Source organism: Phacochoerus africanus, chromosome 11 (genome assembly GCF_016906955.1).
Source record: "Phacochoerus africanus isolate WHEZ1 chromosome 11, ROS_Pafr_v1, whole genome shotgun sequence".
Taxonomy (NCBI): domain Eukaryota; kingdom Metazoa; phylum Chordata; class Mammalia; order Artiodactyla; family Suidae; genus Phacochoerus; species Phacochoerus africanus.
In genome coordinates this window covers 11,226,598-11,244,256 of record NC_062554.1, presented here as the reverse complement: position 1 = coordinate 11,244,256, position 17,659 = coordinate 11,226,598, and the positions used below count along the sequence as shown (strand labels likewise).

General features: G+C 35.9%; 1 protein-coding gene across 1 annotated transcript in view; it reads left to right on the top strand.

Moving 5' to 3' along the window:
- The first annotated feature begins 5,927 nt into the window (after positions 1-5,927).
- LOC125112073 (glycerophosphodiester phosphodiesterase domain-containing protein 4-like) overlaps positions 5,928-17,659 on the top strand; it is a 108,709-nt gene continuing 96,977 nt past the window's right edge. Inside the window, exons 1-3 of the mRNA XM_047754331.1 lie at positions 5,928-6,131; positions 6,714-6,833; positions 9,664-9,698. Of these exons, the coding sequence (XP_047610287.1) occupies positions 5,928-6,131; positions 6,714-6,833; positions 9,664-9,698 (359 nt within the window). The remainder of the gene's footprint in view (positions 6,132-6,713; positions 6,834-9,663; positions 9,699-17,659) is intronic.

The following is a 17,659-nucleotide window of genomic DNA, read 5'->3' as shown; positions in this document are numbered from 1 at the left end:
TTTTGATTAGTATTTCTCTAATAATTAGAGAAATTATTGATGTTGAGCATTTTTTCATGTGCCTGTTGGCCATCCATATGTCTTCTTTGGAGAAATACCTCTTTAGGTCTTCTGCCTATTTTTCGATTGGGTCATTTGGTTTTTTGTTGTTGAATTGTATGAGTTGTTTATATATTCTGGAGATTAGGCCTTTATCTGTTGCATCAGATTTTCTCCCATTCTGTGTGTTGTCTTTTCATTTTTTAAAATGGTTTCCTTTGCTGTGCAAAAGCTTTTGAGTTTAATTAAAATGATTTTTAAGGAAAGAAATTTTCATTTATAGCCATCCAATCACACAGCCTCTAGAGGAAAAATAGACAAATCCACAACCATGGTAGGAGATTTAGCACACTTCTCTCTATAAAGACGTAATAAGCAGGCAAAAATTATGTAAGGATATAGAAAATTTTCATAACTAGATTAAAAAAACAGTCTTAATTAAAATTTATAGAACACTGTACCCTATACTTGCTGAATGCATATTCTTTTCTAATGGAAATGGAGCATTAATCAAAAGTGATCGTATGTCGAGCCACATAGCTAGTTTTGTTAAACTTCTAAGAATGAAATCAGTACCATATCCCATAGGTTAAAAAAAAAAGTCTTGAAACCATACATCAATAGTTAACAGAAACTGCTGAATAACAGAAATTCTTGAGCTTGTATTACAGATCAGCAGATAAGGAAACAGCATGTTTTAAAAAATGCTGCCTATAGCCTTAGGAACCTGGAGTCAGCTTTTGTCCCTTTTGAGCTGCCTTACACTGGTTGGGACCACCTATCACACAAAATTCCTTGTGCTGTACAGCAGGAGCCTATCATGCATCCACTCCAAATGTCACAGTTTGTATCCACCGACCCTATACTTGCCATCCATCCCACTCCCTCCCACCTCCCCCCTGCCCGCTGGCAACCACAAGTCTGCTCTCCATGTCTGTGATCTGTTCCTGTTTTGCAGATAGGATCACCTGTGCCATATTTTAGATTCCAGCTATAAGTGACATCATATGGTATTTGCTTCCTATTTATTCTCCTATTCTATGTTTATTACCACTTTTTCCCTAACTTTTTTGGTGTTAGTTAATACTTATGATCATTTTATCTCCTTTGTTGGCTTATTACATACATAAACCTTTTTGAAATTTATAGTACACATCTTTAACTTATCAAAATCTGCACTACTTCACATGACGCAGATTCATTTTCCTGCTCCTAGCCTTGGCACTAGTATTTTTATATATGTTACTTCTATAGTTTTTTAAACTGAAGTATTCATTGTTAAATTTTTTCCTTCAAACATTCAGTTACCTTCTAATCTATTTTATAAATAAGAAAAACATTCTTTTATATATATGTATAAATTTAACATTTCCAGTGCACCCCATTCCTTTATTTAGATGTGCATTTCCACCTGGTACCTTTTTCATCCTTCCTGTAAGACTTTCTTCAACATTGCTTATAGTAGAAGTCACCTTCTACTAGTTTTGATTAATTTTTCTAGTTTTGAGTATCTGAAAAGATCTTTATTTCACTATCTTTTTTTAATAACTCTTTCTAATGAGTGTTGAATTCCGTGTTGAAATTTTTTTTTTTTAAACTTTAGTTCTGGAGTTCCTGCTATGGTGCAGTGGGTTGGGGTTCTGGTGTTGTCTCTGTAGTGGTGTGGGTTTGATTCTCAGGCCAGCACAGTGGGTTAAGGATCTGGCACTGCCAAGGCTGTGATACAGGTTGTAGCTGTGCCTCAGATTCAGTCCTTGGCCCAGGAACTTGCATATGCTGTGGGTGTGCCCGCATCCCAGGTCTTTAAAGATATTGGTCTACTGTTTTCTGACTTTGCATTTCTTTCAGTGGAACTCATTTTTGTTGAAAGAATGTCCAAAAGTCATTCTTATCTTTCTTCCTCCACATGTAATTTATCATTTCTCTCTGGCTGGTTTTGAGATTTTTCTCTTTATCAGTGTTTCTAAGTATCTTAATTATGATGTGTTTTGTGGTTTTCTGTATGTGCCTTTTCCCTTAGAGTTTGTTGTGCTTGTTGGTCTATGGGTTTATAGTTTTCATCAAAGTTGGAAAATTTTTGGCTATTGATTCTTTAGATAATGTTTTTGTCTCTTATTTTCTCCCTCTCCCTTTCAGCAGCCCTAGTCACATTTGTCTTAGAATTCTTATAGTTGTACTGAAGCTCACAGTTTCCCTTTTTTTGAATTCTCAAGTTCTCTAATCTTTTCCTCTACAGTATATAATCTCCTTTTAATCATAGCAGTGTATTTTTCATCTCATACATTATATCTTTGATCTGTAGAAGTTCAGTTTATGTCTTTTAAAACTATCTTTCATATCTTCCCTTTAAATATTATTTTCTTCTACTTTCTTGAACTTATTGGATAGAGTCGTAATGATGCTTTAATGCCCTTGCCTGCTAAATCTGTCATCTGAGACATTCCTGAATTGCTGTTGATTGATTTTTCCTATTTATGAATTGTGATTTTTTTTTGCTTTTTTTTAATGTTCCTGGTAATTTTTCATTGGATGGGTGGCATTGTGAATTTGGCTTTGTTGGCTGCTTTTTGTCTTTTTAAAAAAGTATTCTTGATCTTTGTTCCAGAACCTAGTCAAGTACCTTGGAGATATTTCGATTATTTTGAAGCTCACCTTTAAGTTTGTTTGGCTTGACCATAGAAACCTTTAATGTAGACCTATTTTTTTTTTTCCACTACTGAGGCAATACCCTTCTGAATATGATACGTGGCATCACCTATGTTACAAGATTTTTCTGCTCTGGTGGAAACACCAACTCTTCCCTGCCTTTTGTGAGCCTTGGTGGTTGTCTTTCTACTCTCAGGTAGTTTCTTTGTGAGCAGGTATTGATTAGTATTCAGTCAGAGACCCAGGGGAACACTTCTTTCCCCCAGTTCCCATTTCTTTCAGCGCAGTTCTGGGATACTGCCAGGCTCCACTGGGTTCTCACATCTACTGCTTCATCCTGGAGACCCTGTTCAGACTATAAGCAGGACGTTCATAGCACTCACCGCCTTTGTCTCCCCTCTCTCAAGGACAGCTCTCCTTCCCTACCTCCTGTGTGCTCTCTGAAACCCATCGTTTCATATTCTGCCCCATTTTTGAATCACTTAATATAGGAGGATTATTCCAGAGTGCCTTTGTAAAAAGGTAAAGTGGAGCACAGCAGAGCACTTCCAGGGGCAGAGACCATTACCAAGGGTCAGGTCTTTAAGACTGTTTCTGTTTGTCTCATTTAACTTTTTTTTCTTTCTTTATCCCACTTGCACATGTTCTCTGGAAGCTGCTGTGTCTGAGAACTTTATCCTGGCATAGAAAGATTAGAAAATGCAATAGTGACAGCTAGATGCCTTTCAATATTTGGTTGTTTTGGGGTTTTGTTTTTTGCTAGTAAGGAAAACCTCGTTACTGAAATATCATGTCCGGCTTCTTGAAACATTCGTAAAATAAGGGCAAGCACCGTTCTGTGTTCCTTCCTCCTCTTCCTGTCTAGTTGGAATTTGGTGTCGTAGATAAATCTCAAGCAGCATTTCGGACCCTGAAAAGGAAGCTGTGGACTGTAGTGGAAGAGAAAATGGAAGGTGTCTTGGCATTAACAACATCGTGAAGCCACGTACTACGTAATTTGTTCTTTTGCCTTTTGACATTCTTGGTTTATCAAAAGCAAAAATAAACTTGTCTTATTTCAAACATTGCTGTTCTAAATATTCCATCATTTCACATTGAGGCTAACTTTAAAAAAGCCATATGTGAGAGGAGAGAAAGGAATGCACCATTTATAATGGATAACTCATTATTCAAAGACTGTATATCCATGCCTCTTAAGTTCTCAAATTATTTCAAGAGCATACTGCTGTTTTAAAAACATATTCATATCTAGTTCCTAATTTGATGTTTTTCAGTTGGCTAGGACAGAGAACATGGTACCCCATTAGAGGTGAGAAGACTAAACATTGACTGCTGCAATGACTGCCATTCATACTCACCTAGTTGATGGGAAAGATAAGATCAAGCTCTCCTCTTCTACTCTAAATCCAGTTAAATATCCTGGATTGTAAACTTTTGAAGGATATTTCCATTTTTTGATTATGGTGAGATTTTTAGAAGTTAGAGTATGGTTGGCTTACAGTGTTGTGTCAATTTCTGCTGGATGGCAGAGTGACCAGTCATACATACATACATATATATACACACATTATTTCTTTCATACAATCTTCCATCATGTTTTATCCCAAGAGATTGGATATAGTTCCCTGTTCTGTACAGTAGGACCCCATTGCTTATCCATTTAAAATGTAATAGTTTGCATTTAACTATTACATTTAACTATTAAATTTAATGTAAAACTATTACATTTAACTATTCAACCCCAAACTCCCTGTCCATCCCATTCCTTCCCTGCTCCCCCTTGGCAGCTATGGAGTCTCATACTAAGTGAAGTAAGTCAGAAAGAGAAAGAAAAATACCATATGATGTCACTTATATGTGGAACCTAAAATATGGCACAGATGAACCTGTCTACAAAACAGAAACAGACTCACAGACATAGAGAACAGACTTAAGATCTATCCATTTATGAGGGAATTTTCTGTAGAATGGTAGAGTAGGAGACACATGAGGGAGCCACTGGATTCTGACTGTTTTATTTATCATTTCAGCAAAAGGGTGAACTATGCAAAACATTGACAGGATTGAGACTGAGCCCCAGGAGACAGGAAGATGGAGAGAGTTTAATTCATGGATCGAACGCAACTTCAACTATGAATGCTATATTACTTACCTTTCTGGCTGCTACAGCTGTGAGTGGGAAGCCAAACAGAAAAAACCTAGACGTCCACTTTGCTGCTGCTCTTTGGTAATGAGAGATGGGAAGGAGCTGGACCACACTTTCTCAGATAAGGGGAACATGGCTGGTCCCCGCCTTGATGAGGGCTCATTAGAGTCTTCAGGATTGGGCATGCTAGGGCTCTAGTTCTTCCTTGAAAGGATGAGCACAATTCTGGAGCCAAAGTCGACCTTCCTGAAACATGTGCTCATTTTCTTCATTTCCTTCACTTTTATTCTTCATTTCTCCTCTTTCTTGTCATTAATTTATCCATTTATTCACTTTTGCTTTTATTAATAAGTGAATCTTGAAGAAAAAGAGAGGTTTAGTTACCTTTAATGTTTTTAGCTAGGGATTTCAGGAATACCTGAGTCTTTAAATCTCTCTTCAGTGTGAGTTTCCCAAAGGAACTGCACTTAGAAAAATAACAGCAAGTGAGGAACGAGGTGCTCTTTCATTGTTGGTCAGGCTGATACCATTTTTCACTGGTAAGGCTCAGCCTCACTGAGTGCCTTTTTCTTTCTGTAAAATACCATTTTTTTCATGTGGCCCAGCCTCACTGAATGCCTTTTTCTTTCTGTTAGCCATATGTATTGGGCCTCTCTGGTGGGCTATACCATGTAGGAGAACAAATGATGAGCCCACTGAAGTAAGAGGAGGGTCGTATCATGTACCTTCACTTATTTATAAACTCAGCCTAGCTAGGGTCTAAGATTCTGACCAATTGGATCATTAATTTCTCTTGGGACATAGAAGGCTTCCCTGGATTAGGCAGGTACGTTTCTCTGTCCATCCTTCTTTCTCTTCCCAGATAGATCAACTATTTTACCCGTGGCTGATTGCTGCATTTTGTCTGACTGTGCTTTTGCTGTTCGTGTGGATAGAATCCTCAAACGAATACAATGGCTTTAACTGGTAAGTTTTCCTTTTTATATTTTCATATGTGTAAGGCCTCTTTGGTCTAATAGCCACATGGATACAACCTCAAGCTAAAAAGATGGCTGTGAGGGAGGGTGGACAAAATTGGGTTTTCTGCAGCTGGTGGATGGGAGGCCTGGCTCTGGGGAGGAGTGAGGATGCTCGGCACCCTCGGCTGTCACACTTCCCTTCCCCTGTGCACACTCTCCCCCTCGCGGGTCTGGCTCGGGGGAAGCTTTGTCGCATCCTTGCCCAGTGCTTCTGTTCACGTGACTCCCTGACCCCTTGCTCCTGGGTCTCTGTGTCTGGGTTACTGATGCCACTTGCTCGTGTTGGTCTTCATGATCTCTGTCCCTGAAGCCTGGTGTCTCCGCCTCACCTCCAGTCCCTGCTTCTTCCTTCGGTCTTGAGGGGGCTTCCTAGGACTCTAAAGACAGAAAGGGTGTCCAGTCTCAGCAGCCTTTCTGGCCAGACTCCACTTCCTCAACTGCTCCCAGCTCTTGGAGTTTCGGTGGCCTGATGGTTGCAAAACTTACCCATTATTTGGTGTTTGGAGGACAAAGGGATATCTTTGACCATAAGGCTTTTTAAAAAACTAAGTTTATTTTTTTCTTATAGAATTAAAATACAGTTTGTTGTTTTAAATGTAAAAATGCAGAAAAGTAGAAAACAGGGTGACATACTTCCCAGTCTTTTTTCCTATGCTTATTTTTATATCATTATGCTTGGTTCATATAAATAATTTTACTTTTCTTTTAAACTTAAAATAGTAATAAACATTTTGGCGAATTGTTAAAACTCTTAATGAAAATCATTTAAAGTGGTGTTACAGTATTTCCTGACATGAAGGTACTCTAGTACGCTTACTTATTGTTAGGCATTAAGAGTGTTGCCAATTTTCTTGTTTTTATAGAATAAGAGTGCAGAGAAATCTTTGTATTCTGACTTATGCTCTTACAAGTGGCATTGTTCAGTCAAGAAGAATAAAACTAGTAAAATCATTATTCTTATTGCCAGAGTACTTTCTCAAAAGGTAGTAATAGTTTTCATTCACAACAGAGGTATCTGAATTTCCACTCTAACCTTCCATTGACAGCATTGACTATTCCAATTTTGAATCATTTTAATATATTTTATAGCTGGAGTTGGTTTTAATTTAATTATTGACTAAGTGTCAAAACTGGTTTCTTTACTAATTTTCTTTTTAGTTTTCTTTGCACATTTTTATCTTGTGGGATCTAGTTTTCTCATTAGTCTACATGCAGTCTTTACTTATGGATTGTTCTATATTATTCCACAGTGTTGGAAATGTAAAAGTATTTCATTCCTTTATAAAATTTCCTCGGGTTTGTAAAAAAAACTTCTTATTGAGATGTAATTGAAATATAGTATGACGTTTGTTTTAGGTGCACAGCATAATGACCTGCTATTTTTATGTGTTGTGAAATGATCACCACAGCAAGTCTAGTTAACGTTCTTCATCGCCCGTAGTTACAGTTTTGTGTGTGATGAGAATTTTTAAGAAACACTCTCTTAGAATCTTTCAAATATACAATATAGTGTTATTAACTATAGTTACCATACCGTATAAATTACACCCCTAGGACATGTTTATTTTATAACTGGAAGTGTACACCTTTTTTTTTTTTCCGTCTTGACCCATTTTGTCCACTCCACCTCTGGCAACCACCAATCTGTTCTCTGTGTCTGTGGGTTACTTAGTTCATTTGGTTTTTATCTTTCACATGTGTGTGTGGTCATAAGGTATTTATCTTTATCTGTCTCATTTCACTTAGCATAATGCCTTCAAGGTCCATCCTTTTTGTCGTAAATAACATCTTTCATTTTTTTATATGGCTGAATAATAGCCCCTTGTATGTGTATACCACATTTTCTTTATCAGGTCATCAGTGGACGCTAAGGTTGTTTTCATGTCTTGGCTATTGTAAATAGTGCCACAGTGAATATGAGTGGGGGGTACAAATATCTTTTTGAGCTAGTGTTTTTGCTTCTGTCAGGCAGATACCCAGAAGTGGAACTGCTGAATCATATGGTAGTTCTGTTTTTAATTTTTTGAGGAATCCTTATACTGTTTTCCTGAGTGGCTATACCAGTTTACAGTCCCATAAATTGTGCACAACTATTTGCTTCTCTCCACATTTTTGTGAACACTTGTTATATTTTGTCTTTTCAGTAATAGCCATTCTAACAGGTGTGAGGTAATATCTCTTTTGTGGTTTTGATGTGCATTTCCTTGATGATTAGGGATATTAAGGACCTTTTCATGCACCTCGTTAGCTTTGGATGTCTTTGGAAAAATGCCTCTTCAGATCCTCTTCCAGTTTTAATTATAGTGTTTTTTCTATGAGGTTATATGAGCTCCCTCTATATTTTATACATTAACCCCTTAGTCACATGTATAATTTGCATATATTTTATTCTATTTTGTAGCTCGCCTTTTTATTTTGTTGATGACTTCCTTTGTAGTATAAAAGCTTTTTAGTTTGATGTAGTCATACTTACTTGCTTTTGCTTTTGTCACCTTTGTTTTTGATATCATCAAGACTGATTTCAGGGAGCTTACAACCGATGTTTGCTTCTAGGGGTTTTGTGTCAGGTTTTATGTCAAGTCTTTGATCTTTTTTGAGTTGACTTTTATATATAGTGTAAGAGAGTGGTCTAGAATCATTCTTATGCGTGTAGTTGTCCAGTTCCCCCAGCACCATTTGTTGAAGAGACTGTTGTTTCCTAATTATATTTTTGGCTCATGGCCCCTTTGTTGTAGATTAATTGCTCATATATTTGTGAATTTATTTCTAGACTCTTTTTTCTTCTAGTTTTATTGAGGTATAATTGACATATAACTCTGTGTAAAATTAAGGTGTATAGCAATATGATTTGACTTACATACATCATGAAATTATTACCACAATAAATTTAGTGAACATCTATCATTTCATACAGACACAAAATTAAAGAAATAGAAAAACATTTTCCTTTTGATGAGAACTCAGCATTTTCTCTCTTAACAACTTTTATATACGAAAACATATGGCAGTGTTAAATTATATTTATCTTGTTATAGACTATATCCCTAGCATTTATTATCTGTAATAGGAAGTTGGCACTTTTTGACTCCCTTCATTCGATTCCCCCTCCTCCTACCTCCACCTCTGATGACCATAACCTGATCTCTTTTTCTATGAGTTTTTGGATATTTGTTTGTTTAATTTCATGGTACAGTTGACCTACAATACTGTGTTATTTCCCAGGACAAATATAGTGATCTTCTTTTTTTATATATTTCAAAATGATCACCAAAATAGGTCTGGCTACCATCTGTCACCATAATATCACACAATTATTGTGTACATTCTCTGCGCTGTACCTTACATAACCATAACACATTTATTGTGTAACTCAGAGTTTGTACCTCTTATCCTCCACACCTACTTCTCTCCTCCCTTCACCCTCCTCCTCTCTGGCAACCACCAGTTTGTTCTCAGTATCTATGACTGTTTCTGTTTAGTTATGTTTGTTCATTTGTTTTATATTTTAGATTCTACGTATGAATAAAATTATATAGTATCTGTCTTTCCTTGTCTGTCTTACTTCATTTAGCATAATACTATCAAGATCCACCCCTGATGTCGTAAATGGCAAGATTGTTTTCTTCTTTACGGCTGAATAATATCCCATTCATATATATATATCCATTCATCTATTGATATATATGTAATCTTTATCCATTCATCTATTGATGGGCACTTAGGTTACTTCCATATCTTAGCTAAGGTAAATGATACTGCAGTGAATATAGGGGTACATTTATGTTTTCGATTTAGTGTTTTTGTTTTCTTCAGGAAAATACTGTGAAGTGGAATTGCGAGATTGTGTGGTAATCTGTATTTAATTTTTGACGAAATCTTCATACTGTTTTCCATAGTGGCTGTAACAAGCCAACAGTGCAGAAGTGTTGCCTTTCCTCCATATCTTTGCCAACACTTCTTATTTGTTGTCTTTTTGATAATAGCTATTCTGACAGATATGAGATGATATCTCACTGTGGTTTTGATTTGCATTTGCATTTCCCTGATGATTAATGATGTTGAGCATCTTTTCAGGTGCCTGTTGGCCGTTCACATGTCTTCTTTGGAAAAATGCCTATTCCAGTCCTCCTCCCAGTTTTAACCAGCTTGCTTTCTTTCTGTTGAGTTGTATGAGTTCTTTAAATATTTTAGCTATTAACCCCTTAATCACATATGTGATTTGCAAATATTTTCTTCCATTCAGTAGGCTACATTTCATTTTGTTGATAGTTTCCTTCACTATGCAAAAGCTTTCGAGTTTGAGAGAGTACCTTTTGTTTATTTTTGCTTTTGTTACTCTTGAGATATATTTTAAAAACATTGCTAAGATCAGTGTCAAAGAGTTTACTGCCTGTGTTTTCCTCTAGATATTTTATGGTTTCAGGTCTTAGATTTAATCCTCTTTGAGCTTATTTTTGTATATGGTGTAATAAAGTAGTCAAGTTTGATTCTTTTGCGTGTTGTTCATTTTTCCTAATAACACTTATTAAAGAGGCTTTTCCCCCACCATATGTTCTTGCCTCCTTCATCATAGATTAATTGCCTATATGTGTGTATGTTTGTTTATGGGCGCTCTATTCTGTTAAGATGATCTATTTGTTTTTGTGCCAATACCATAGTGCTGTGATTATTGTTGCTTTGTAGTACCTTGAAATCAGAGAGTATGATACCCCCACCTTTGTTCTTTCTTTGGTTGTTTCACTTACTTGGGATATTTTTGTTCCTATTTAAATTTTAGAGTCATTTGTTGTAGTTCTGTGAAAAATGCCATTAGTATTTTAATATGGATTGCATTGAATATGTACATTGCCTTAGGTACTAATTCTTCCAATACTAATTCTTCCAGTCCATAAGCATGGTGTATCTTTTATCTGTTTTGTGTCCATCTTCAGTTTCTTTCATCAAGGTCATAGGGTCTTTCTAGTACAAGTCCTTTACCTCTTTAAATTTATTCGCAAATACTTTATTCTTTTTGTTATGATTGTAAATAATTTTGTTTTCCAATTTCTGTCTCTGATGTTCTCATTAGTTTATAGAAATGCAACAGATTTCTGTAATTTTTTTATTCCTGCCACTTGACCAAAATCATTGATGTATTCGAATACTTTATTGGTGGCATCTTTAAGAATACCTGTGTAAGTAGTATCATATCGTTTGCTACCAGTGACAGTTTACTTCTTTTTTTCCAATTTGGATCCTTTTGTTTCCTTTCTTGTCTGATGACTGTGGGTAGGGTTTCCAATACTCTCTTGAATAAAAGCAGGATGGGGATCCTTCTCTTGTTCCCAGTCATAGAAGAAATACTTTCAGCTTTTCACTGTTGAGTATGATGTTAGCTGTGGGTTTTGCCTTTATTGTGTTGAGGCATATTCCCTCTATACCCACTTGGACAGTTTTTTCTTACTGTAAATGGATATTGAATTTTTTTCAAAAGCCTATTTTTGACATATATTGAGGTGTTCATATGGTTTTTTCCCTTCAATTTGTTAACGTTGTGTATCAGATTGATTGATTCAGTGGATAAATGGTGGATGTTCACCTATTCTTGCTTTGCTGATACAAATCCCACTTGGTCATGGTGTATGATCCTTTTAATATAGTATTGAATTTCATTTGCTAATATTTTATTGAGGAATTTTGCATCTATGTTCATCAGTAATACTGGCCTGTAGTTTTCTTTTTGATTATATTTGTTGTTTTATTATCGGTGTGATGCTGGCCTCATGGAATGAGTTTGAAAGCATTCTTTTTTTTTTTCTGTAATTTTTTGGCAAATAGTTTGAGAAGGAAAGGTGTTAAATCTTCTTTAAATGTTTCATAGATTTCACCCATGAAGCCATCGGTCACAAACTTCTATTTGTTCAGATTTTTAAAATTATTGCTAATTCAGTATGATTACCAGTAATTGGTATGTTCATATTTTCTATTTCTTCTTGATTCAGACTTAGATTATACATCCTTGGAATTTATCAGTTTCTTATAGATTGTCCACTTTATTGGCATTTCATTATTTATAGTAATCTCTTGTGACCCTTTATATTTCTGTGGTGTCAGTTATAAATTCTTTTTCATTTCTGATTTTGTTGATTTGGGCCCTCTTCTTTTTTTCTCGATGAGTCTGGCTAACAATATACCAGGTTTGTTTACCTTTTTAAGGAAGTAGGTCTTAGTTTCATTGACTTTTGCTTTTGTTTTTCTAGTCTTTATTTCATTTATTTCTAGTCTGATCCTCATGATCTCTTTCCTTTACTAATCTCGAGTTTTGTTTGTTCTTTTCCTAGTCCTTTAGGTATATGTTGATGTGAGATTTTTCTTATTTTCTAAGGTAGGCTTTTGTCACTATAAACTTTCCTCTTCGAACTGCTGTTGCTATGGCTCATAGATTTTGGAGAAATGTGTTTTCATTTTCATTTGTCTCCAAGTTTTAAAAAATTCATGGCTTTCATTTATTTAGTGAGTTGTTTGGTTTTAGTAGCATATTATTTAGCTTCCATGTGTTTGTGATTTTTTGCAATTTTTTTCTTGAGGTTGATTTCTAGTCTCCTACCATTGTGGTTGGAAAAGATGCTTTATGTGATTTTAATCTTAAGTTTATTAAGACATGATTTTTGGTCTGGCATGTGATTTATCATGGGAAATGTTCCCCATGCCCTTGAAAAGAGTGTGTATTCTTCTTTGATGGCATGTATGATATCTATTAGTTTCAACATGTTCAGTGTGCCATTTTGGGTCAGTTTTTCCTGGTTGATTTTCTGTATGAATGATGTGTTCATTGATGTAAATAAGGTGTTAAATTCCCCAACTATTATTGCGTTACCATCAATTTCTTCTTTTATGGTTTTAATATTTGCTGTATGTATTTAGGTGGTCCTAAGAATGTGTGTGTGTGTGTGTGTGTGTTGTGTGTCCTATCTTCTTGGATTGATTCAGTTATTGTAATGTAATGTTTTTCTTTTTTTCTCTTGTTACAGTCTTTGTTTTAAGGTTTATTTTGTCTGTGTTTTTACACACACTTTTCCTTCATTTTCTTTCTTTTTTTATAATTTATTTTTTTTCCCACTGTACAGCAAGGGGATCAAGTTATCCTTACATGTGTACATTTTCCCCCCACCCTTTGTTCTGTTGCAACATGAGTATCTAGACAAAGTTCTCAATGCTATTCAGCAGGATCGCCTTGTAAATCTATTCCAAGTTGTGTCTGATAACCCTAAGCTCCCGATCCCTCCCACTCCCTCCCCCTCCCATCAGGCAGCCACAAGTCTTTTCTCCAAGTCCATGATTTTCTTTTCTGAGGAGATGTTCATTTGTGCTGGATATTAGATTCCAGTTATAAGTGATACCATATGGTATTTGTCTTTGTCTTTCTGGCTCATTTCACTCAGTATGAGAGTCTCTAGTTCCATCCATGTTGCTGCAAATGGCATGATGTCATTCTTTTTTATGGCTGAGTAGTATTCCATTGTGTATATATACCACATCTTCCGAATCTGATCATCTGTTGATGGACGTTTGGGTTGTTTCCATGTCCTGGCTATTGTGAAAAGTGCTGCAATGAACATGCGGGTGCATGTGTCTCTTTTAAGTAGAGTTTTGTCCGGGTAGATGCCCAAGAGTGGGATTGTGGGGTCATATGGAAGTTCTATGTATAGATTTCTAAGGTATCTCCAAACTGTTCCCCACAGTGGCTATACCAGTTTACATTCCTGCCAACAGTGTAGGAGGGTTCCCTTTTCTCCACATCCCCTCCAGCACTTGTTATTTGTGGACTTATTAATGATGGCCATTCTGACTGGTGTGAGGTGGTATCTTATGGTTTTCATTTTCATTTACATAGAATACATTTTTCTATCCCTTCATTTTTTTAAGAACCTTGGTTCTTTTTATTAAAGGATAATGTTAAATACCAATATGTGAATGCTAGGTATGCTCATTGCTACTGTGCTTCTCTATTTTTCTCTGGTTATATGCCCAGGACTGGGATGGCTGAAACATATGGCAGTTCTACTTTTAATTTTTTGAGGATCTTCCATGCTTTTCTCCATTGCGGCTGTACCAGTTTACATTCCCACCAACAGCGTAGTAGAGTTCCCTTTTCCCACACCCTCTACATCATTTTTTTTTCATTTTTTAAAGTTATATTGAGTATAGTTCGTTTATAATGTTGTGATAATTTCTGCTGTACAGCAAAGTGATTCAATTATATATATACACACATATCCATTCTTTTTCAGATTCTTTCCCCTATAAATTATCACAGAATATTGGGTAGAATAACCTGTACTATATATAGCAGGTCCCTGTTGGCCAGTTACTCCATATACCATGGTGTGCATATGCCAGTTGCAGATCCCCAATCCATCCCTCCCCACCACCTGTATCCTTTGATAACCATGAGATTGTTTTCTTTTTATTTTTGCTAATTAAAACTTTTATTAAGTTGAACGGTGATTGAACTATGTTAATTGGGATTAGGTTCAAGATAATTTTAATACAGGAAAGAGAACATTGACCTCTAATCAGTGAACATAATTCTAAGTTTTGAATAGCTTTCACTAGATGTATACGTACTTAGCTGAGGGCAATTTGGGGCTAGAAATAGCCTTTTTCAGTATTTTAAATTTTATTTTCTATTAAAATTTAGTTTTAACATAATTTTATTGGAGTATAGTTGATTTACAATGTTGTATAAGTTTCAGGTGTATAGCAAAGTGAATCAATCATACATATAAATGTATCCGTTCTTTTTTCCCATATAGGTTATTGCAAACTATTAAGTAGATTTTCCTGTGCTATACAGTAGGTTCTCTCTCATTAATCATGTTTTTAGAGTAGTATGTATGTGTTATTCCCAGCCTCCCATTTCTTTCCTCCCCTCAATCATTTCACTTATGGTAACCATAAGATTGGTTTTTGAAATCTGTGAGTTTGTCTCTATTTTATAAATAAGTTCTTTTGTACTATTTTTATTAGAGTCCACATATAAGCGATCTCATATGGTATTTTGTTTTTGACTGACTTCATTTAGTATGATAATCTCTAAGTCCATCCATATTCCTGCAAATGTCATTATTTAATTCTTTTTTATGGCCAAGTAATACTCCATTTTATATATGTACCAATCTTCTCTATCCATTATCTGCTAGTTCATATTTAGGTTGTCTCCATGTCTTGAGTATTGTAAATAGTGCTGTGGTGAACACTGGGGTGCATGTATGCTTTTTAATTATGATTTTCTCTGGATAGATGCCCACGAGTAGGATTGCTGGGTCATATGGTAGTCCTATTTTTAGTTTTTTGAGGAACCTCCGTACTGCTTTCCATAGTGGTTGTACCCATTTACATTCCCACCAGAAGTGTGAGAGGGTTCCCCTTTCTTCACACCCCCTCCAGCATTTATTATTTGTTGACTTAGTAATGATGGCCATTCTGACCTGTATGAGGTGGTACCTCAGTATAGTTTTGATTTGCATTTCTCTAATAATTGGCAATGTTAAGCATGAATATGTTTTTTGGCCATCTGCATGTCTTCTTTGGAGAAATGTCTATTTAGTTCTTTGGCTCGCCTTTTGATTAGGTTGTTTATTTGTTTTGATATTGAGCAGCATGACCTGTTTGTGTATTTTGGAGATTAATCCTATGTCCATCACTTCATTTGCCAAGAATTTCTCCTTTTCTATGGGTTGTCTTTTCATTTTATTTATGATTTTCCTTGCTCTGAAAAATCTTTTAAGTTTAATTAGGTCCTATTCATTTTTGTTTTTATCATCATTACTTGAGGAGGTGGATTTGAAAAGATATTGCTACAGTTTATGTCAGAGAGTGTTCTGCCTATGTTTTCCTCTAAGCATTTTATATTATCCAGTCTTCAATCCATTTTGAGTTTATTTTTGTATATGGTGTTAGTGAGTGTTTTAATTTCATTCTTTTACATGTAGCTGTCCAGTTTTCTCAGCACCACTTATTGAAGAGTCTGTCTTTTGTTCATTGTATATTCTTGCCTCTTTTGTTGTATATTAGTTGATAATAGGTGCTTGGGTTTATTTCTGGGCTTTCTATCCTGTCGCATTGATCTATATTTCTGTTTTTGCACCAATATCATATTGTTTTGATGACTGTACAGAAAAGTCCTTCCTCAATGCCTTCACCTATTTGGTAGCTTTGTAGTAAAACCTGAAGTCGGGGAACCTGATTCCTCCAGTTGCGTTTTTCCTTCTCAGAATTGCTTTGGCTTTTCAGTCTTTCATGTTTCCATACACAAAAGACTCTTCCCATCCAAGAAGGTGGTATATCTTTCCATCTGTGTCCTCTTTTGTTTCTTTCTACCATGAGTTATAGTTTTCAGAGTACAGTTCTTTTGCCTCTTTAGGTAGGTTTATTCCTAGGTATTTTATTCTTTCTGATGTGATGGTGAATGTGATTATTTCCTTAATTTCTTTTTCTTATATCTCACTGTTAGTGTATGAGATGAGAGAGATTTCTGTGTATTAGTTTTGTATGCTGCAACTTTACCAAATTCACTGATAATCTCTAGTAGTTTTCTGATAGCATCTTTAGGATATTCTATGTATAGTATCATGTCATCTTCAAACAGCGACATTTTTAGTTCTTCTCTTCCAATTTGGATTACTCTCTCTTCTCTGATTGCCAAGGCTAGGACTTCCAATATTCTGTTAAATAAAAGCGGTGAGAGTGGATTTCCTGCTCTTAGTGGAAATTGTCTTAGTTTTTCACCATTGAGAATGATATTAGCTCTGTGTTTGTTCTAAATAGCTTTTATTATGTTGAGATAATTTCTCTCTATGCCCACTCTCTGGAGGTTTTTTTTTTTTAATATATGTAATGATTTTTTTCCGTTATAGCTAGTTTACAGTGTTCTGTCAATTTTATACTGTACAGCATGCTGACCCAGTTACACATACATGTTTACATTCTTTTTTCTCACATTATCATGCTCCATCATAAATGACTAGAAATAGTTCCCAGTGCTACTCATAATTGGGTGTTGGTTAGTCTTACTAAAGATTCATCCTTTTGTTACCTTTTCTAAAACCCAACTTTTAGTTTTGTTAATCTCTGCCATTGTTTTCCTGTTCTTTATTTTATTTATTTACCAAATAGGTGAAGGCATTGAGGAAGGACCTTTCTGTACAGTCAGAAGTGTGTGCTATCAATCTTCCTCCTAGTTTTCTCTTAGAAGAACCTCTGATTATTTACCAGGATGCTTGTTACTGGGGAAGAAGAAATACTTTTGTGGGATTGTTGGAACCTTACTCTGAACTGAAATGAATAACTGGAGTTATAAAATACCATCATGATTCTGTAGTAAGAGTAGGAGCTTTTTGATACAAGGTAATCAATGGAATTTTGGCTCAGGCCCATCTCTTCAGTGGGCCTGGTGGGCCCTCAGACTCACCCTGTGGTTATTTCTCTGGTTCTGGAAGCATAGTTCAATAACCATACTCAGAAGCAGGCAGAATCCCCATACCAATACTCCATCGTCGTATGGATTGTACACATCAGAGTGAGCTTGCACTGATCCTAAAGCCACAAGTAAATTTCATGGAATTTGCCATAGAAAATTACCACAAATTGAGTAGGATAAAACAATACCCGGGAGTTCCCATTGTGGCGCAGTGGCTAAAGAATCTGACTAGGAACCATGAGGTTGCGGGTTCGATCCCTGGCCTTGCTCAGTGGGTTAAGGATCTGGCGTTGCCATGAGCTGTGGTGTAGATTGCAGACGCGGCTCAGATCCTGCACTGTTGTGGCT